The sequence below is a fragment of the Populus trichocarpa genome, chromosome 2 (genome assembly GCF_000002775.5).
Source record: "Populus trichocarpa isolate Nisqually-1 chromosome 2, P.trichocarpa_v4.1, whole genome shotgun sequence".
In the NCBI taxonomy this organism is placed as follows: Eukaryota; Viridiplantae; Streptophyta; class Magnoliopsida; order Malpighiales; family Salicaceae; genus Populus; species Populus trichocarpa.
The window spans coordinates 21,970,549-21,989,640 of NC_037286.2; the positions used below are offsets into that span (position 1 = coordinate 21,970,549).

At 34.9% G+C, this 19,092-nt stretch overlaps 1 protein-coding gene across 1 annotated transcript; it reads right to left on the reverse strand.

Moving 5' to 3' along the window:
* Window positions 1–845: 845 nt before the first annotated feature.
* On the reverse strand, window positions 846–17,731 carry LOC18103738 (50S ribosomal protein L6, chloroplastic-like). The gene is given in 5 exon segments (XM_024595036.2): window positions 846–1,421; window positions 1,423–1,446; window positions 1,448–1,499; window positions 2,755–3,063; window positions 17,460–17,731. Coding segments are annotated over 5 exon segments (918 nt in total). The 3' UTR covers window positions 846–1,160.
* Between the last annotated feature and the right edge of the window lie 1,361 nt (window positions 17,732–19,092).

Consider the following 19,092-nt stretch of genomic DNA (forward strand, 5'->3'; position numbering starts at 1 on the left):
CCTTTTATGTTTGATCTGAATTACTTTAACAACTGTCACTTATAACTTATTTATATTTGTTGCTTATAATATTTCGTCAACAATTCTGTTAGTAATCCTGATATATAAAATAAACAGAATTGCCAATGAATTTTTTATTTTTTATCCCATTAAATATTTTATTAATAATTATTAACAAAACATAATCCGATGTTATTTCTATCAGAAATTACTGGCATAAATTTTTCATCGTAATTTCTTTCAGAAATTAACAATTGTTTTCTCCAATTATTTTTGGTAATGGAATAACAACGTTCATATGATCAGCAGCTGTAGCATTTTTCATTGTTAGTGATAATTTTTAAAACATCAATTTTATTTTAATTTCTCACATTGATTATAGAATAATTTATGTATCAAGATATAATTTCAAATGCTTTACATCACTTGCAAATTCTTTTACTCAATGCCTTTTGACCTTTTATTCTTCAGAAAACATGCATATATATTTCTTTAATCAAATATAAAAATAAGAAATCATATGAAACATATTTAAAAGAATTCAACATGTGAATATAATAAAAAAGTTGGATTAAATAAATATACCATATCTAATAATTGAAGATTGATTATTAGCATGACAAATAAAACTTCAATTGAATTTAGTATTAGTAATTTGATAGCTTTAATTGATCGAACTAATGAAAAAATGTATTTCTATTTTATTAATTATATATAGAAGTTGTTTGTTTTTTAGATACTGGTACCAAATTCAAACTTAATATTATGTGTATATTTCATCACATAATAAAAAATCAATTAGATAAGTACATTTTATCACATAATATGGATTAAAAATTAATTCATTGCATCAAATTAAGGACTAAAATGAAATTCTCAATGCATCTTTGCTTCTTTTCCACAAATACCCCTAAAACTCTATTACTAAAAGCAATAATTAAAACTTAGCCACATTCCAACCTCAAAGGTCCCATGGTCATAAGACTCATAACCTTAATTGGGACTTGGGAGTTTGGAAATACAACTTGTAATCATTGCAAATAAAAGAGAAGGGGTATAATAGTAATGAGTTACTGTTAGTATAATACATTCCACATTGTTGATGCATACAAATGAGCAAAACCCTGAGACGACAAGATAGAATGAAAGAAATACAGTTATCACTTCTTCTTCCCTGCTTTCCCTTCCTTTAATCTTATAACTTCATTGGCATACCTCACACCCTTACCTTCATATGGTTCAGGGGGTCTCCATCTCCGAATTGAAGCGGCAAACTCACCAATGGAGCACTTGTCATTTCCACTGACAGCAATCCTGGTGTTCTCTTCCACCTTCACTTGTAGGTCACCAGGGGTTGTCATCCTAACTGGATGAGAGAACCCCAGACTTAACACCAAGTCTTTTCCTTCTATGTTTGCACGAATAACCGACACCAACTAGTTGAAGGTCTCTTCTCAAAATCGTTAGATACTCCCACCACCATGTTGTTGGTAAGTGTCCTGTGTGTATCAATTTGCATAAGGGTTCAAGTAAGGCATAAAAAGAAGACCTTGGCGAACATTTTCCAAGGCAGGTATCGATATTTCTGTATTTAGTTTCTCCTGTCCTTGATGTCCATATCAGTATAAAAAGTTTCTGAGAAAATCCTTAACAGATACTGCCATGAAGATAGGCACTTTGGGTAGAATATCAAACAGCTAGCGGTGTTTATTTTCTCATACAAATCATGCAGCTCTAAACACAAACAAGCAGTATCAATGGTCATGAAACAGGGGCTGCTTGATTTGCATTCAGTTCTGAAATTTCATCTAGTTCCGCATCTAAGGGTTGACACTATTACATTATTGTCAATTGGTACTTCTACAGCAGTTTCTAGGTTCAAGCATCTTAAGTGAAAATGCTCTTGTTTCAGAAAACAAAGTCATGAACATTTTGTTGGATCCTATATCTATTACTTTATTTGGCATGATTCACATTGTCATATCTATAAAGGTGGAATTGTCAACACATAATCCATGTCCATAATCAGTGTTACACCTGAAATGACTACTTCAAAGATCGAAGTTTCCTTACAGAAAAGACGAGACATGTCAAAATCACAGCGAATTATTCCCATCAAAGACTAGGCAATAACCTCAACTAAAAGTAGAATGAAAACCCTCATTAAAAAAGAAGTTAAAATGAAGATAATTGGTGAAATACATTATATATCAATAAAGTCAGCAATTCATATCCAAATTCTTTAACTGTGCACAGTCACGTTAGCATGTATGATTTTGGTCAAATCCTAATACAGCAAGTATAATCTTCCACAGACAGGATGCTTCAGGAACACCAGAACCAGGTCAACAGTGTCAAGTGAGGTTTAGGTTTCAACAGTTCCATCATTATTGAAACAACATAGTTGGCTTGTAAACTACAATTTAGAAGTAATCATCATGGCAGCAAATTCTTTACAAATAAATTTTCTTCTAAAATTATTTATTCTTCTTCTCTCCCAAAATTTGCATGCATGATACAGAGTAGGTAACCTCTCTTAGTCCCTAAATTTGTCAATGTCGCATGCCAGAACTAGTTCAAAACCAGATTGAAGCAGTTTACGCATTCCTAATACAACCTCTGAAGGTCCAAGAATAAAGCGTTTGAAAATGAAATAACTAGTTAGTCTAATAGAAAGCATCAAGTGCAACAATACTAAAAACAAAGAAATAATAGGCAATCAAAATATTAGAGCCAAATGATGGAAGACTTTACCTGAAAAGTCCATGCATTTGGTTTGCTATTCTAGTGTCCACAGCCTTTTTGACCTGAAGGATTCCATTCTCGTCCCTCTCAATCTTTACTTCTTGTGGATAATTCCTTGAAAGTCCCCCCAATAGACCCTTTACTTTTAAATTCTGGCCTTCCAATGTGATTGTCACATTAAATGGAACTTGAACTGGTTGCTTCCCTATCCACGACTCCTTACATTCTATAATCTCTCTCGAGAAACCAACACGAGTTACAGGAACACTAGGTACACAAATTCCGCTTCTTTCGTCCAAAAATACAGATCTCAAATTGCTGATACACCAGAAGAAGAGAAAACTTCAGAATGCTTTTACAAAATATGAACTCATTTTCCCTTCAGTTATGTACGTAACAAACAGATTTCTGAGATACAAGACCGTATCTTACGTACTAGCAATTTATACAAGCATGCAAATAGTTAATATCACCCAATAGCTATGAGCACTACGTTTCTTCTTTTGGCCATTTAAGATACAAAAAGGAAATACCTAGTGGCTACATCATTAATCCAAATCAATAATAACACACTTTCTTATTCTCATACCTCCTCTTTTAATACACATTTATATTCCTAACAGCCTACGAAGCTGAAAATCAGCCAACAAATTTCTCAATCAAGTTACATTTGTACTATTGAATTATATGATTCCATTATGTAGTTCAACAGCAGTATTCCATTGCCATTGAAGACGAACAAGAGCACTCATATAATATGGGAAAGACCACCGATCAACAAAAACCAACCAACAAACTTCAACAGATAACCCCTATTATCCAACAAGTTTCAACACCCAAGATATCGTAATCTTTTAGAAAGCACTTAACTTATATTACCAACAATGCAGGTTAGAATGCAATTGCTGCTCTTCATAATCCATAAACCACTACTTTTTATGTCCATATTCGATGCATAACACAAGCCGACTCTTAAATACTTTCGTACTGTGGTCATTTCCCTTCAAATCATTAACATGTTTGCAGATAGCATGCCTAGTTGACTCAAAAACTTGACACTTGACAATGAGACACAAAGTTCAGTCATTACAAAGCTTCCAATTAAGCAAACCCATGTAATAATTTCTAGTTTTAGCCCAACCAAATCATCTATTTCAAGAAATCTTAAATTCTCCTTAAAGAAAACCAGCATTTTGGTTACCAAGAACTACCCATGACACAAAAACGTAATGTGCAAAAAACCCTTTAATAACGTAAGATAGTTGAAAATGATAATAGAGGGTTAGTTTCTTGACCTGGTCTGAAAAGAAAAGTGATTGAAGAAGAAGCCATTGTCAAGAGCTTTCCAGCATCAGTGAGCAACTGTTTCGCTAGTTTTGATAAGAGAGGGAGAAAAGGGCCTCTCCAAAACGACCGTTTATCCAGCTATTCTTCAGAATGGCGAAATTACCATTTCTATGGAGATTGAAATCTTTGCTATCGTTCCTTTTCTTGTCTGGACATTTCTACCCCGATCCTAGTGCTCGGCTCTAACGGCTTATTAGGTAGCATTTGATTGTTATCGTAAACAGATAAAAAAAAGAAGATAATAAAGATAAAAATATATTTAATTAAAATAAAAAATTATATTTATGAATAATTTTATAGTGAGTTTTTATAATTTTAAAGTAGAAGGTAGAAAAAGAAAATGTTGAGATATTATTTTTTTTATTTTTAAAATATATTTATGAAAAACTCTCAATCCTAAAATTGTTCAAAAATATATAACGATTCAAATAATAATTATTATAATTTTTAAAACTAACTTGAAGGTTGATCTAAGATGAGATCCAAGTCGTGAGCCGAAAAGATTAAAATCAGAATAAAAATGGTTGTTATTATAATTTTAAAATTTCAATCGAGGGTCGATTTAGGGTAAAGGGGGTCATAGGTTGGGTTGACCATTGACCTTTGTTAACTCTGGTCAATAAAAAGATAAAATTAGTTATTATCATAGATTTAAAATCTGAATCGGGAGTCGACCCGAGACAAGACCTGAGTTATAGATCGGAAGGGACAACATAATAGTTAAAATGATTATTATTATAGTTTTAAAACCCGACTATGAGGTCGACCCGAGTCACGGGTCAAAAAGATCAACCCGGGTTGACCCGAGTTAATATAAAAATAAAAGTGGTATAGTTTTAAAACCTGACTCTTAGGTCGACCCAATGATAGGTCATGAGGGTCAACTCAAGTTAATGTAAGGATAAAAATGATTGTTATCATAATTTTTAAACCCAATTTAGATATCGACTCGAGGCAAGGCTCGAGTCACAGGTTGGGAGGGTCAACTTGGGTTGACCTAAAAAAATTATTTTAATAAAAGAATCAAAACAACTTTGTTTTGACCAATTATTTTTTTTTAAAAAATCAACATGTTTTTGACTTGTATTTTATATCCTGAATCCACTTAGTCATATGTCAACCTAAGTTTTTGATGGGTCAAGTTATATCGATCTTTTCTCTATTTTTTTCCAAACTCGGAATGGTTTAGATCTTAGTTTAACTTGTCAGATTAATCTAGGTTTTACAACTATGATTATTATAATATTATTAATTTCAATATTTAATATAAATTAAATTAAAAAAAATAATATGTAATAATTATTTTTAAATATGTAAGTTTTATAGTAATATATATGAAGGGTAAATTTTACATTTTATGCAAAGCTGGCCAGCATTGCACACCCTCCTTTAGGTGATATATTTTAGACAAGGACAAAAGATATATGTGCTTCTCTTTCACAGGTAGAGTATATTAACGTGAAAACCTGTGGGTGCTTCCTTTTCTCGCCACACACATTTAAAAAAGTGAGCATGCTTTTTCTTTACCGCCTTTTTTTTTAACAAGAGAAACCCATAGTCTTTACATCTGGTTTCAGTCTAAGTTTTTTTTAGAGGAAACTCTTTCTACCCTCATGTCCAAACATCCTCCTAGCATGTTATAACCTGTGTACAGACGAGGTGGGGAGCCTATATCTATAATCAGGATGTTGAATGATTTTCGTGTCTCCTAACTGTCTGGAGCTTCTTCCCCGTGAGCTTAGCAGCCAAAGAAAATATGCAACTTTAATAAAGTTGCAACCTTGAAGTTGATATGCAAGGAATCGCGAGTGAGGCTTGCTATAAATATTGGTTCTTGGAGTCTTGAGTGACTGAAGTTAAATATATGTGGCATGAAGTGTTGTTGGGGCTGACAATGGAAGCTATGGTTTGCACTGGTGTTTAATGATCTGGAGATGGTGCTGGAGGGATGCAATAGGGCAACAGTTATAATTAGTTTTTAATGGCCGTGGTGGCTGTCTCTCTCCTCCTTTCCAGGCTACTTGGGTTAGGATTTTGTGAGGTATATAGGAGAAATGAAGAGGTTCTGGAGCTTGTGAGCTGGTGGAATCTTGATTCTCGATGTTTAAGAAGAAATTATGATCATTAATTATAGCCAAGAAAGAAAGGTTGTCCTGCTCTGTAATTTGCATGGAGAGAACACCAACAGTCTCATATTTCAGACTATTGAGGATGAGTTTTTTACGTGTCACGAGAGCAACTTGGAGGCAAAGAAAGAAGATCTAAATGGTTGAAACTGGATAGGAACATCATGGTCATTAATTTAGGCACCTATGATCTTGATTGATTAAGAGATGAAATTGTAGAAGAGTGCAACTCGAGCACGTTCTTTATGATCCATGATTGAGATGGGTCATTGTGGTATTTTTTTGGGATATTTGGAGATAAAATAACTTATTCTTGATGGTTGGATCTTGTTGAGGGGGATCATTGCTGCATTTTGGGATAATTTTAGGGTATTTTAGTGAAAGGATGAGGGATAAAATTGGATTAAAATAGGGCAACTTTTAGTCCATGCCCTGCCCTTCTTTTCTGAGGTGATCCATCTTCAATCATCAAAAGGTTTTGATGAAGTTCACTAAACTATCATTTGGCTAATGCTTGCAATGAACTCTTTGCCACTAGCTGATTTAGATATTATCCATTACCCCTTATAGGGTACACAACATTGCTCTCCGGTTACTCAACTTTCAAATGATAATCCATAAGAAGTGTCAATATCATCTCACGAACTTTGCAAAGTCATTCAATGACCTCTTTTGTTTGAAAATTATTTTCATGTTTTGGACTCAAATCACAAATTTCAAGAATCATAGCTATTCAAGTTTAATTGTTGCGAACAAATCATGAAGATATAATTTTAAAAATGCTTCTTTGATCGTGACCCTAGGACACACCATTCAACACTAAAATGCAACTTTCATGCATAAGGATAAGAAGGAAATGTCAGCTAACCAAGTTATCAATGGCTAAAATAAACATTTTGAAATTTGAATCTTGTATTTTAAAAGTAGAAATTTATCCGTTGTGAGCTTTGATTTTTTTTTTTACTTTCCGGTAACTTCCAAGGGGTTTCTCTTTAGGGAAAGGATTATTTGATGTTTTATGCTAGTAAGATTGAAATTAATGAAAGTATATGATGATATGACCTTCTGTTTTTTAGTTTCAATACAAAAGACTCGAGCAAAAGTTCAAGGTTTTGTTTGAGGAAAAAATTATCTTATTTTTTAGCACTCATTTTATCAGCAGGAATAATAACGAGTATCTTATTTGTCATGTAATAAATCTTATGAAAAAATCTTTTGTATTTTGAGAATACCATTTAATGGTCTAAGTTGCTTGCTTGCTTGATTAAAAAGAAATTTTAACAACATGTAATGCGTGCTATGACTCTTGACAATGAAAGAAAAAGATTCATAGACTTAAAGAGTGTTTAAGATTCTAAAGACTTAGGATCACAATCATTTATTTGACTCTTTGTTTATTTCATTCTTGTTTTCTTTCATCATATTTCTTTGATTTGCCCTACCTTTGTTGTCATGGTGAGGCATCCTTACCTTGACCTGATCATTTGGATTTCTCGGGCTTTTTTTTTTAATGGATTTCTCATGACATCTCATTAGTCTTTCATTTTTTAATTTCTAATTGCATAATAGTATGGGGTATGATTTTAGTCAGAATCAACTCTTGATCTTTGGAACATTCATTTTCCCGTAGTGTGGGGGTGTGATGATAGTCATAATCAACTTATGATATCTGGAATTTTCATTTGCCCCCAGTATAAGTATGATCTTGATAAGAGTTTTTATGGAGAAGAACTTATTCAGGTTCAAATAGGGACCACAAATGATATATTTTTAGAATGTGAAAGGGATAAAAAGATGGTCTTTCATCATTTCAAGCGCAAGCGGTTAGAGTTGATAAGTCTTTTTATTGTGCAGTATAATGGTTTGGATTTTGCAAAGAATTGCATTTTTGTGGATTCTTGACTAGGGAATCCACTACATGCAATAATGCATTTAGTTAAAACACAACTCAAGAGACATGGTGAAATCAATTGTGATTTTTGGTTGAATTCTTATTTTATTTGAGGCTCGCAGGTTACATTTGGATTAGAATTGCTTGAATGATTCATTTTCTACCTTTCAAAAAGGGGTTTAAACTCTATTTTGAGAAAAATATCGAATTATTTTATTTGAGGCTTGTAGGTCATCGAATTATTTCTTGATATAGGGCAACCGAAACATCTTTTTTTTTCAAGTTAAAATGAAGAAAAAACGAATACTAACTAAACAACGCGCCGTTTATGGTTTCTCTTTAAAAAATAAACAACCTGTTGTCTACAATAACTTCTTCAATTTAATCCTTACTCGTTTAAATTTTGTAATAAAACCCTCAATTGAACCTGATTTTTGGGAATTTTTTCAATTTCACCTCTAACCGTCTTCAATTGGATTCTTTTCTTTTCGGGCCTTCTACACAATGATCCTTGGTTTTAGGATTCTCCAATTTGATTCTTAATTAACCTTCAAACTTCAAATCTCTTTTAATCTCTTTTAATAATTAGAATAAATATAGAAACAAAGCACATCACGTTTATAGCGATTTGTTTGTAAAGAATTGAAACCATAATTTATTACAATCATCTTAATATTAATTTTGTGTTCTTAATGATTTAATTATAAAATGTTATTCTTATTTCATTTAAATTAAAAATTATGAAGAATTATACATGTTAACTAGAATTTCTTTTAATTAAATTTATGACACTAACTGAATATAAACATGTAGAAAATATAATTTTAATGTTTTACATTGCTAAAAACTGATTGGATTTAAAATAAAATAATGAATTATTCATCGTCTTAGATTCTTTTTTCATTTAGAAAACAATGAAAAATTTATAAGAAAAAATTGTAAACGAAAACCTCTAAAATGTGTTCTCCAAGCCAAATACAAATTTACAAAATTTGAAAACAAGTTTACGAATTCTCTGAGTAGAGAAATATTATTTTATTAAAAGAAACAGGCTTAACAATAAAGAAACAGGCCTAACAATAAAGAAAGAGACTTAATGATATATAATAGTAAATAACCTATTTAATTTTATTAACCTATATCAACTTCATTAAACACACATTAAAGATGTATTAATGAACAAAGTAATAACTGACCAAGCATTCGAAAGCCTTTTACTTATAAATTAATTAGCAAGTCGTGTCCTTCAATTCAATTAAAGAATCCACAATCTTCATCTCTTCCCGGGTAGTTGAGTTTTAAGCAAGATGGCAATTTTTCAAACAAAATATTTCATGGTTCTATTGTGTTTGATTGGTGTATTTATGGGTACACCAGGACTCGCAGGACGCAGTATTGCACCATCGGGAGAATCTATGCCCCAGCTTAGCAAATATTTAGCAGGTTGTGCTGCAAAGTTGACTGGAAAATGTGGAGCAGAGATTTTTCTTAGTTTTAGTGGCAACAATAATAATCCATCAGACAGTTGTTGCCAGAAGCTCGTCGCAACAGGAATAGATTGTCATAATGCATTTACAGAATTTCTCGAAGCAAAAGAGCCCCAAGAAAATCCATCTAAGATTTCTCTAAGGAGCCTGGATATTTGGAATCATTGTGTTGCTGTTGCAGCTAAACCATAGAAACCCTTTCTCTTGACAGTTTAACAAATGGTTGTGTTTCTGTCGCAGCCCAACCATTACTCATCAATATGGTAATTTGTTTCCCCACAAAAACTATTATGCTATTTTAATAATACATGCTACCAAAACGCCTGCCTCTCTCGTTCCAATTGAAGTTGTAATATCTTTTACTTCAAAATTTCTTTTTTGAAAGTTACATTAGGATTTTTTTTAGCGAATCTGATCTCATTAAAAAACCTAAAAGGCTGTTTGTAACTCTCTCAATTCAATTCAGAAATTTAAATAAAATCTCATGTTTAAAATAATTATAAGTGCCAAGAACTGAATTTGAAATGAAATTCAATTTCTAAAAGTAGTAGAAAAGTAAATTAGAAGCCAATGTCTCTAATTTGTTGTACTAAAAAGAAATTAATGTTAAAACTAGCCTTTTCAAAGCACCCATCTACCTGTCAAAGAACCATCTCACCCAATAGCTTAAATTTTTGGGTTGAATTGGTTCTTTGACATGATATTAAAGCCTTGATGACCAAGCGGTCACGAGTTTGATTCTCACAATCTCTATTTATTTGATAAAAAGTAAGCACAAGCTAATGTGGGCCTATGCAAGTTTCAAGCCCAAAAAGCTTTCACTTGAGGGGGTGTGTTAGAGAATAATATAAATTATATCTTGAAACCTCACCAAATAGCTTAAGTTTTTGAGTTGAATTGGTTCTTTGACACTACCCACTCATTTTTTGAAAGATCTATGAAGGGAAGGCAAGGAGAGTAAAATAGAAAATAAAATGAATTGAAGTATATATCTTATAAATATGTGAATTGAACTTTTTTTCAATTAAATTCAAATTAAACAATATAATTGATTTGAATTATAGTAAAGAATCAGTTGCAACCAACATGTAAAAAATTATTAATCATCTTCATTGCACGATGCGAACAAGTTATATGATTAAAAAAACACCATTAATTACACACACACACACACACACACATACTCAGTTCACCGTGGATTGCTTCTGTAAATTTAGTTAATGAATTGCAATGAGTGAGGGAGATTTTAGGTGAACCAAACCAAATCGATGATTGGATCAGAATGGAACTGATTATCAATAGAACATATTTCATGGTTGGATTTATTGGAGTGTGGTCTTGATAAAACTCTTGAAGAACTAGCTAAGTTTGAAGCTTTTGTCTGAGTTGTATACCAGCCAATAATCCCTGCTCTTCCAAGTTAAGAGAGAAGAAAAACTGAGGATGTGAGTGAAGTCTTTCTCTGTTATGCTGTTATTATTTATGAAGAACGTGAGCATACAATGCTTGATAGATTTTACAGCAATAATTCTCAAAAGTATCCTTTACAATGATGGTAGTATTGTATTTAAAGAATATTGAAGAGCACATTTACAAGGATTCAAAGAGCTAATAACTAGGGATTATCTTCCATATAGTTTGATAGTAGTTATCTTGTTCTACGTGAACAAGGATATGGAATGGCATTTGAATTTGTCATCACAGAATCCTTTTAGTTTCAGGAGAATCACAACAATTTTCTTATCTTGTTAGACTATCATTCTGACTTGAATTTGTTGTCTGGTTGGTCGTCGGAACCACTAAAATATAATTCTGACTTAACTATCACAAACAAAATAAATTTGTAGTATGATTGTGAAAACCAGGTCGAACCCAAGGAAAATTTTGTTTAATCTTTTTACAGTATACTGAAATGAGAAAGAATGGAGGATTTGGATGAAAAATTCAAGAAATAATAATTCTGAAAATAATAAATTGATATCGTTAAATCAGTTCAAGGGTCCACACATCCATTCCTATAAATATGTTGATCATCGAAGTAAAATAAATATTCTTTCACGTCAAGCAAATAAATTTAATATCCCTTAAAGCTAAGGAAAATCAATGATATTATGAATACATTAATTAGGAAAAGCTCTCTAATCAATTTCTTACCATTAAGCGAATGTAATATTGAAAGCAATTTTCATTCACTTGGCAGTAGTCTTAGGAATAAAATTTATGCATTTATTCTAAGCAAACGTTTAAAAGCTTGACAATTTTAACTTAGTTTGTTCTTCCCTAATAAATTAAGATGAGAGTTGCAACAATCAAATTAATTCTTTTGCTTCTTACTCTAGTCCCTAACAACAATTACGGATTGAAAGATACTAGAAAGTATACATGCTATCTCAAAACAATTCAATAAACTTGAATAACAATCAATAGCATAATTCTGAACAAGGAAAAATAAATACTTGAATCTGAAAGAATTATAATGATAATGTTACTTCTCACAACGTGCTAATAGAGATGGTGTGTATCCCTCTTGAACCAAATTCAGGAGTTTAGTTCATGGTTGCTCGAAAATTGACAAAAACAGAGAAGAAAGGAATGTTTTCGGGCCTTGTTTCAGCTGTGTTCTGCTCTCTTTATCCTAACCTTTGGTACCAAAATCTTCAAGATTCTTAGACTAATTAGGAGTCTTCATGATGCTAAATTCATTCCTATTTATTTGGTCTTTAAGGTTGGATAAATCTCTCAGAATTTGTGTTGAAAACTGATTCTGCTGTAACAATTCTCTTGTAATTCCAACTCTGCTGCAACTTAGACTTTGTTTCTGACTTGGTTTCTTGCAATATCCGACTATCCCAGCTGTATTCATTCATTCATTCATGGTGTGTTAAAGGCTTGATATGCATCTTTCTTGGGTCCTAAGGCCCATCATTTTTATATCAGACTCTCAGCCATAGTAGGATGCTTGACATTGTTGGTTTCCTGATCACAGTAGGAAACCCATCTCGTCCTCCAGATTGCGTCCAGAGTTTGGCCTTGGAAATGATTTTATCTGAATTGGAATCCTTCATCAAAGTTGTAGTACTGGATGTGTAGATGAATTTGGGCTTTTGAATCTCTTGATTTTGATATCTGAAGCTCAAGATATTCCCGTTTGAATATCTAGTGTGAAAGTAGAGAATCTTGCTGCGAGTAGGATTCTGACCTGAGTTTGCAAGTGTGATTAGAGATCCAAATGAGATCGAGTTTTTGCCCATGATACCTTCCTGGAAAGCTTGACATGTGCACTTCAATTTAGATTAAGCCCACATTCTCATTCGGGAACTCTAACTTGGCCCAAAAACACTATTACAAGAAGCTAGGTCCAAAACATAAAATGCAGAATTTCTTATCTTTTAACAATTAATTCACGAAGTCTCTTCTGCATGCAAAACTCATAAAAATAACTTCCAATCAAGTCAAATAAGTTCAAAATATATTAAAAAGCATAGTGTAAAAGGAATAAAAACATATGTATATTTTGCACTTATTCTCAAAAGTATCCTTTACAGTGATGGTAGCAGAGTATTTAAAGAATATTGAAGAGGAAATTTGCAAGGATTCAAAGACCTAATAACTAGGGATTATCTTCCATATAGTTTGATAGCAGTTACCTTGTTCTGCATGAACAAGGATATGGAGTGGCATCTAGATTTGTCATCACAGAATCCTTTTAGTTTCGGGAGAATCACAACAGTTTCCTTATCTTGTTAGACTATCATTCTGTCTTGAATTTGTTGTCATTGAAGCATCTTTATCCCTAACTTTTCTCTAGCAAAAGGTGCCAATTTTGTAGGCATCCATTGGCAGCATTGTAAGAGAATTTTGCCTTATTGCTCTAGTAGCTTTTCAACCTTATCTCTCCATTGAATTCTCACAATGCTTGCTGTCAGATTGTGTTGTGCTAACACCCTCCGGCAAACTTGGTCGGGGCTGGAGGAAAAGTTTGGGCTGAAAATAATTGAGGGCAACTTTTGATACGGGTTTGGTGAAGATGTCAACAATTTAATTATTGGAGTTTATATGTCGGGTGATAAGATATCCAATAACAACTCGTTCTCGTACAAAATGATAGTCCAATTCAATATGTTTACTATGAGCATGAAACACTAGATTGATTGTCATGTGTAGTGCACTCAGATTGTCATAGTATAGTACTAGAGGAGTTGTGGGTGGGATGTGCAGATTTTTGAGAAGAAATGTCGGTCAAGTGATTTCGACTGTTGTATTAGCCATAGAGCGAATCTCAGCTTTAGTGCTTGAGCGAGAGATTGTATGTTGTTTCTTTGAACACCAGGAGATAAGATTTTTGCTAAGGAAAATGCAATAACCAGTAGTAGAGCGTCTGATTGAATGACAACCTGCCCAATCAGCATATGAAAAAGCAGAGAGATTAAGTGTAGTATATGAAGTAAAATGTAGCCTAGAGTAGTGTTCCTTTCACAAAACGTAAGATACGATGGACCATTTTTAAATGTGTGGTATTTGGGGCACATATAAATTGAGATACAAAATTAACACTATACAAAAGATCTGGACGTGTGAGAGTAAGGTATTGTAGAGACCCAACAAGGCCTCGAAAATAGCTTGGGTCGTCCAAAGGAGTGTCAGTTGAGGAGATCTTGGTCTTTGCTTTAAGAGGCGTGCTCATAGGTTTACAATCGATCATGTTCGCATGTTCAAGGATGGTAGGGGCATAATGAAACTGTGAGAAGTGAAGGCCATTCGGTGAACATGACCCAAGTCTTTCATGGCAAATTCACTACTAAGGATTTGTATACAATCTTTAATAAGTGGTCTAGTTGAACCTGTGAGTAGTATGCTATCAACATAGAGGAGAAGAATTAGTGAGCCATGATCAGCATGATAGGTGAATAAAGAAGGATCTGCTAGACTGCATAAGAAACCATATTTAAGTAAAAAGGTGTTGAATCAATCAAACCAAGCACAAGGTGCTTGTTTAAGGCCATATAGAGCATGTTGAAGCTTGCAGACATGTTTGGATATTAGGAATATGACATTCTAGGTGGTTGTTCCATAAATATATCTTTGAAGAGGAAGCCATACAAGAAAGCATTTTTTACATCAAGTTGTCGAATGGACCACCGCTGAACAAGGGCTACTATAATGACCATGCGAATTGTTGTAACCCATTTTTGGGTCCCCACAAAATATATATATAAAAATATATATCTAGCCAAAGGAGGTTAGAAAAATAACAGGAGGTAGAAGCGTTCAGAAAATGGTCGGAAAATTGGTCAATGAGGTTAAAAATACAAAGATTGGATTTTTGACAGTATATTCTTGAAGGAGGAGAGCCCTGTTGGAAGAAGAAAATTTAATTTGAAGAGAAAAGGCCAAAATTGGATATTTATGGACTCAATTGGATTTTATTGAAGGTTTAGTTGAATTTATAGAGGTTTTGATTGCAAGGAAAATTGATTTTTAAGTCAATTTAGGCCTTAATTGGAAGAAATTTAAGTTCTGGGGCCAAAATATATTTTTTAGGAATTTATTAGGTCAAATCAGGGGCTTAATTGCATAAATATTGAAGTTTAAGGGCCAATTGGGGACTTAATTGAGAAAATCCAAAACCAGGGACCAAATTGGAAGAGGCGCATAAATGGAGGGGCAGCAATTAATTGATTCAGGGGCTTAATTGAAGAAATTGGAAGTTTATTGATCAATTAAGGGCTCAATTGCATAAATCAGAGACCAAGGACTAAAGTGAAACATGCGGCCAACAAGAGGGGCAGAGACCGAAATTGGCAGGGATGCAATTGAAGAAGAAAAAGATAATTGAGGGCTGCCTTGCAAATTGACGCGTTTTGGCGTTTTGCAGGACTTAAATGAAACAGCGCGTTTTGCCTAAAACGACGCCGTTTCATGTAAAAAAAAAAAAAAGAAAAAAAAAGAGAAGACCGGAACGGTGTCGTTTTGAACGACACTGTTCCTCTTTCTTCCTCCCCTGGACGTGCAGCAGGGGAAGAAAGAAAAATGGTGGGTTTTTCTTCTTCAAGTGTGCTGCCTCTCTCTTGACCGCATGCCTTGCCAGAAAACCGAGGGAGCCGCACCTCGCCAGCCACGCCCGCTGGCCGACCACCCGCCGCGCGCCTACCCGAAAAACAGGGAGCGGAACCTCGACAGCTGCACCCAAATGGCCGACCAACCGCCGCAGCCCTTGCTCCCCATGTGCAACCATAAAAAGCCCTGCCCCTTGGCTCTATAAATAGAGGGAAGAACACTGAAGAAAGGAAAAAAAAAAAAGAGAGAGGAAGGGAAGGAGAAAGAACCCGAACAAAGAAAAAACCAAAGAGAGAAAAGAGGAGAGAAACAACCGAAACAGAGAAGAGAGACACCGAAAACCCAACACTGAGAGGAAGGAAAGCTAGAAACCGCGAGGGAACGGAGAAAACAAAAGCACAACAAGGAACCCGGAAGAACGTCGCGGAACAGTAGGAGACAGTCGCACCGCTTGGAGCTGCCGTTGGAACCACAGCACCGCAGCACCGCCAGCGAAGCCGACCGACCAGTGACGCACCGCCCCCCCCTCTGCGCCAGGTAACCCTTCTGCTCCCTCACTCTTGCGTTTTATTTTTTTCTTTCTCTGCATGCAGAACGAATAGCGTTCTGCATGCAGGGGTGGGGGAAAATAATTCCCCCGCCCGTTTTGGTTGCTGGGCCAGGCGGATCCTGGCCCAGCCCAGCCTTCTGGGCCGGGCCTGGCCCAGAAGGGGAATATTAGTTTTTTGGGCCGAGATCGGCCCAATCCATTTTGGGCCGAAATCGGCCCAACACCTTTTGGGCTGAGTCCGGCCCAGTTGGTTGGGCCGGACCAGCCCAGCCCATTTAATATTGTATATTATATATATGAAAAAATTATAAAAATTCTGCAAAAAAAAAATTATTTAAAAAAATATGTGATTTTGTTGTAATTTTATTACTGTATTTTGATTAATATTGGTTGGTATTTTTATACTATAAAGATACAAACCCAGTATTAAAATACCCGATTTGCGTCAAAACACACAAAAAAAATACATAAATTAAAAAGGTTTTGTTTTCGTGCATACGGCCTAGTCTCTCCAAAATATATATATAAATATTATAACATTATATTTTCACACAACAAAAGAAAATTTCAAAAACAATATATGTATTAGCATGCATTTTGGCTTTAATAACCAGTTTATTCAAGCCATGAGAACTAGGCCAATATTTCAAAAATTCTAAAAAATCTTTTTTGTCTTATTTTAGTATATGGGATTACGAATTTAAACATAAAATGTATTCCTGATATTAAAAATATAGTTTTTTACATAGACATTAGAACGGTTAGGTTTTACCCGATGAGATAAGGACCTCCTTATTGAGGAGGACTTTTCTTGAACCATAGACGGACCAACATAGACGTTAGAACGGTTAGGTTTTTACCCGATAAGATAAGGACCTCCTTATTGAGGAGGACTTTTCTTGAACCATAGACGGACCAACATAGACGTTAGAACGGTTAGGTTTTACCCGATAAGATAAGGACCTCCTTATTGAGGAGGACTTTTCTTGAACCATAGACGGACCAACAACTAGGAAACACAACGAGACCTTGAATTTTATCAGACAAATAAACAATGCAGCTTACCTTAGGTAGGGCGTATTTGGGGTGCTGATACCTTCCCTTTACGCAACCAGTCCCCGTGCCCGATCTCTGAGACCAGTTAGGGTTCCTAGTGACCAAAATACTAGGTGGCGACTCCCACACCATTTTTCACTGCTAAGAGACAAAGAATTCCTTGTCTCCCCATATTGACCACATATACACCCCCCCATCACACAATCGAGGGTGGAAGATCGCCGCGACGTCTTGCACGTGCGACACGAATGGTGCTTGGTTTGACAACAGGTGAGAACGTTTCAATAAAGTCAATGCCATCAATTTGATGAAAACCTTTGGCAACAACCCTTGCTTTCAGCCGATCTAGAGAGCCATCAGGTTTGAGCTTTGTCTTGAGTACCCATTTGGATATGATAACATGCATATCAAGAGTGCGAGGAACCAGTATCCATGTCTGGTTTTTGTGCAGAGCAGTTAATTCTTCAGTCATTACTGCTTGCCAGCCTGGATGAGCTAATGCTGCCTATGTAGTTTGTGGCTGTCGTGGGATAGAGGGAGAGTATATGGTTGACAGAGCATACTTGGGATTTGGCTTAACAATCCCATGGTGTGAGTCATGGAAGGAGGGAGGTACCTGGGGAGACTGATTTGGACTAGGTGAGTCATTAGTAGAGCGGATTGATGAGGCTGAGACTAGTATGCTCATCCGGATGAAGCATATGCATAGGAGCTGTCGATGCTTCTGATTCAGGCAGAACTTATTGACTTTCCTCATGAAGCACAACAGGTGGGGGGTGATAGGCCATTGATTGCAGGTGCTGCCGTATTTGATCTTGTATCTATGGTTCAAGTCTTGAAGCATGAGTATCCGCAAGCCTCACAGTCTGCTGTGTTGTGCGATCAGCATGTGTGATTGTGTGTTCAACAAAATTGTCGGGTTGTGTCGTGCACACAATAGCAGGAACTAAAGAAGTAGAGGATGCTGCACTAGTTTTTGGAGAAAAAGTTTCCTCTTCCTGCACACAGTTATGTGTGGTGCCATCAGTAGGGAGAACTAAAGGAGCAAGAGATGAAGATGTTTCACCAAGGGGTGCTGGTGTAGACGTGTTAACAGTGGGCAATGAGTTCTGACATGGTGGTGTTGCTGCTGGCATAGATGATTCTGTAGAGATGTTAGTACGAGGCAACCATTCATCATATATGCTAAGAGCAAGTTATGAAGGAGGAGCAGGAGCAGAATTACTTTATATGGAAAAATAATTCATCAAAGACCACATGTCGTGAAATAAAAACTTTTTTGCTTTTTGGATGGAAACATTTATATCCTTTGTGAATATTGCTATATCTTACGAAGATGCAAGGAACAATTTTGGGATCAAATTTATTGAGTCGTGTGTCCCAAGTGTAGAGAAAGCATTTGGAGCCAAAGATACTTATTGAAGAATAATCAGATGAGTATAATATAGCTTAAAGGATAGAGTTTCAAAATTAATTGATGATGAGGGCAATCGTTTGATGATATAAATAACAGTAGTAAATGCTTCTACCCATAGAAATAAAGGTGCCCAACTGTGAAATAACATGGTCACACCTAGCTCTTGTATGACGCAATGGCATTGTTCGACCGTACCTTTCTGTTTAGGGGTATACAAATATGATACCTGATGGATAACTCCCGTGAAAAGAAAATGAGAGGAGAGTTTTGAGTTGACAAACTCTCCACCTCCATCTGAATGAAAAACTTTGATTTGCTTGTTGAATTGTCTTTTAGCATACTGTTCAAAAGCTAAAAATGCATTCGTAAAATCAGATTTAAATTTGAGAGGGATTATCCATGTATACTTATAGAAA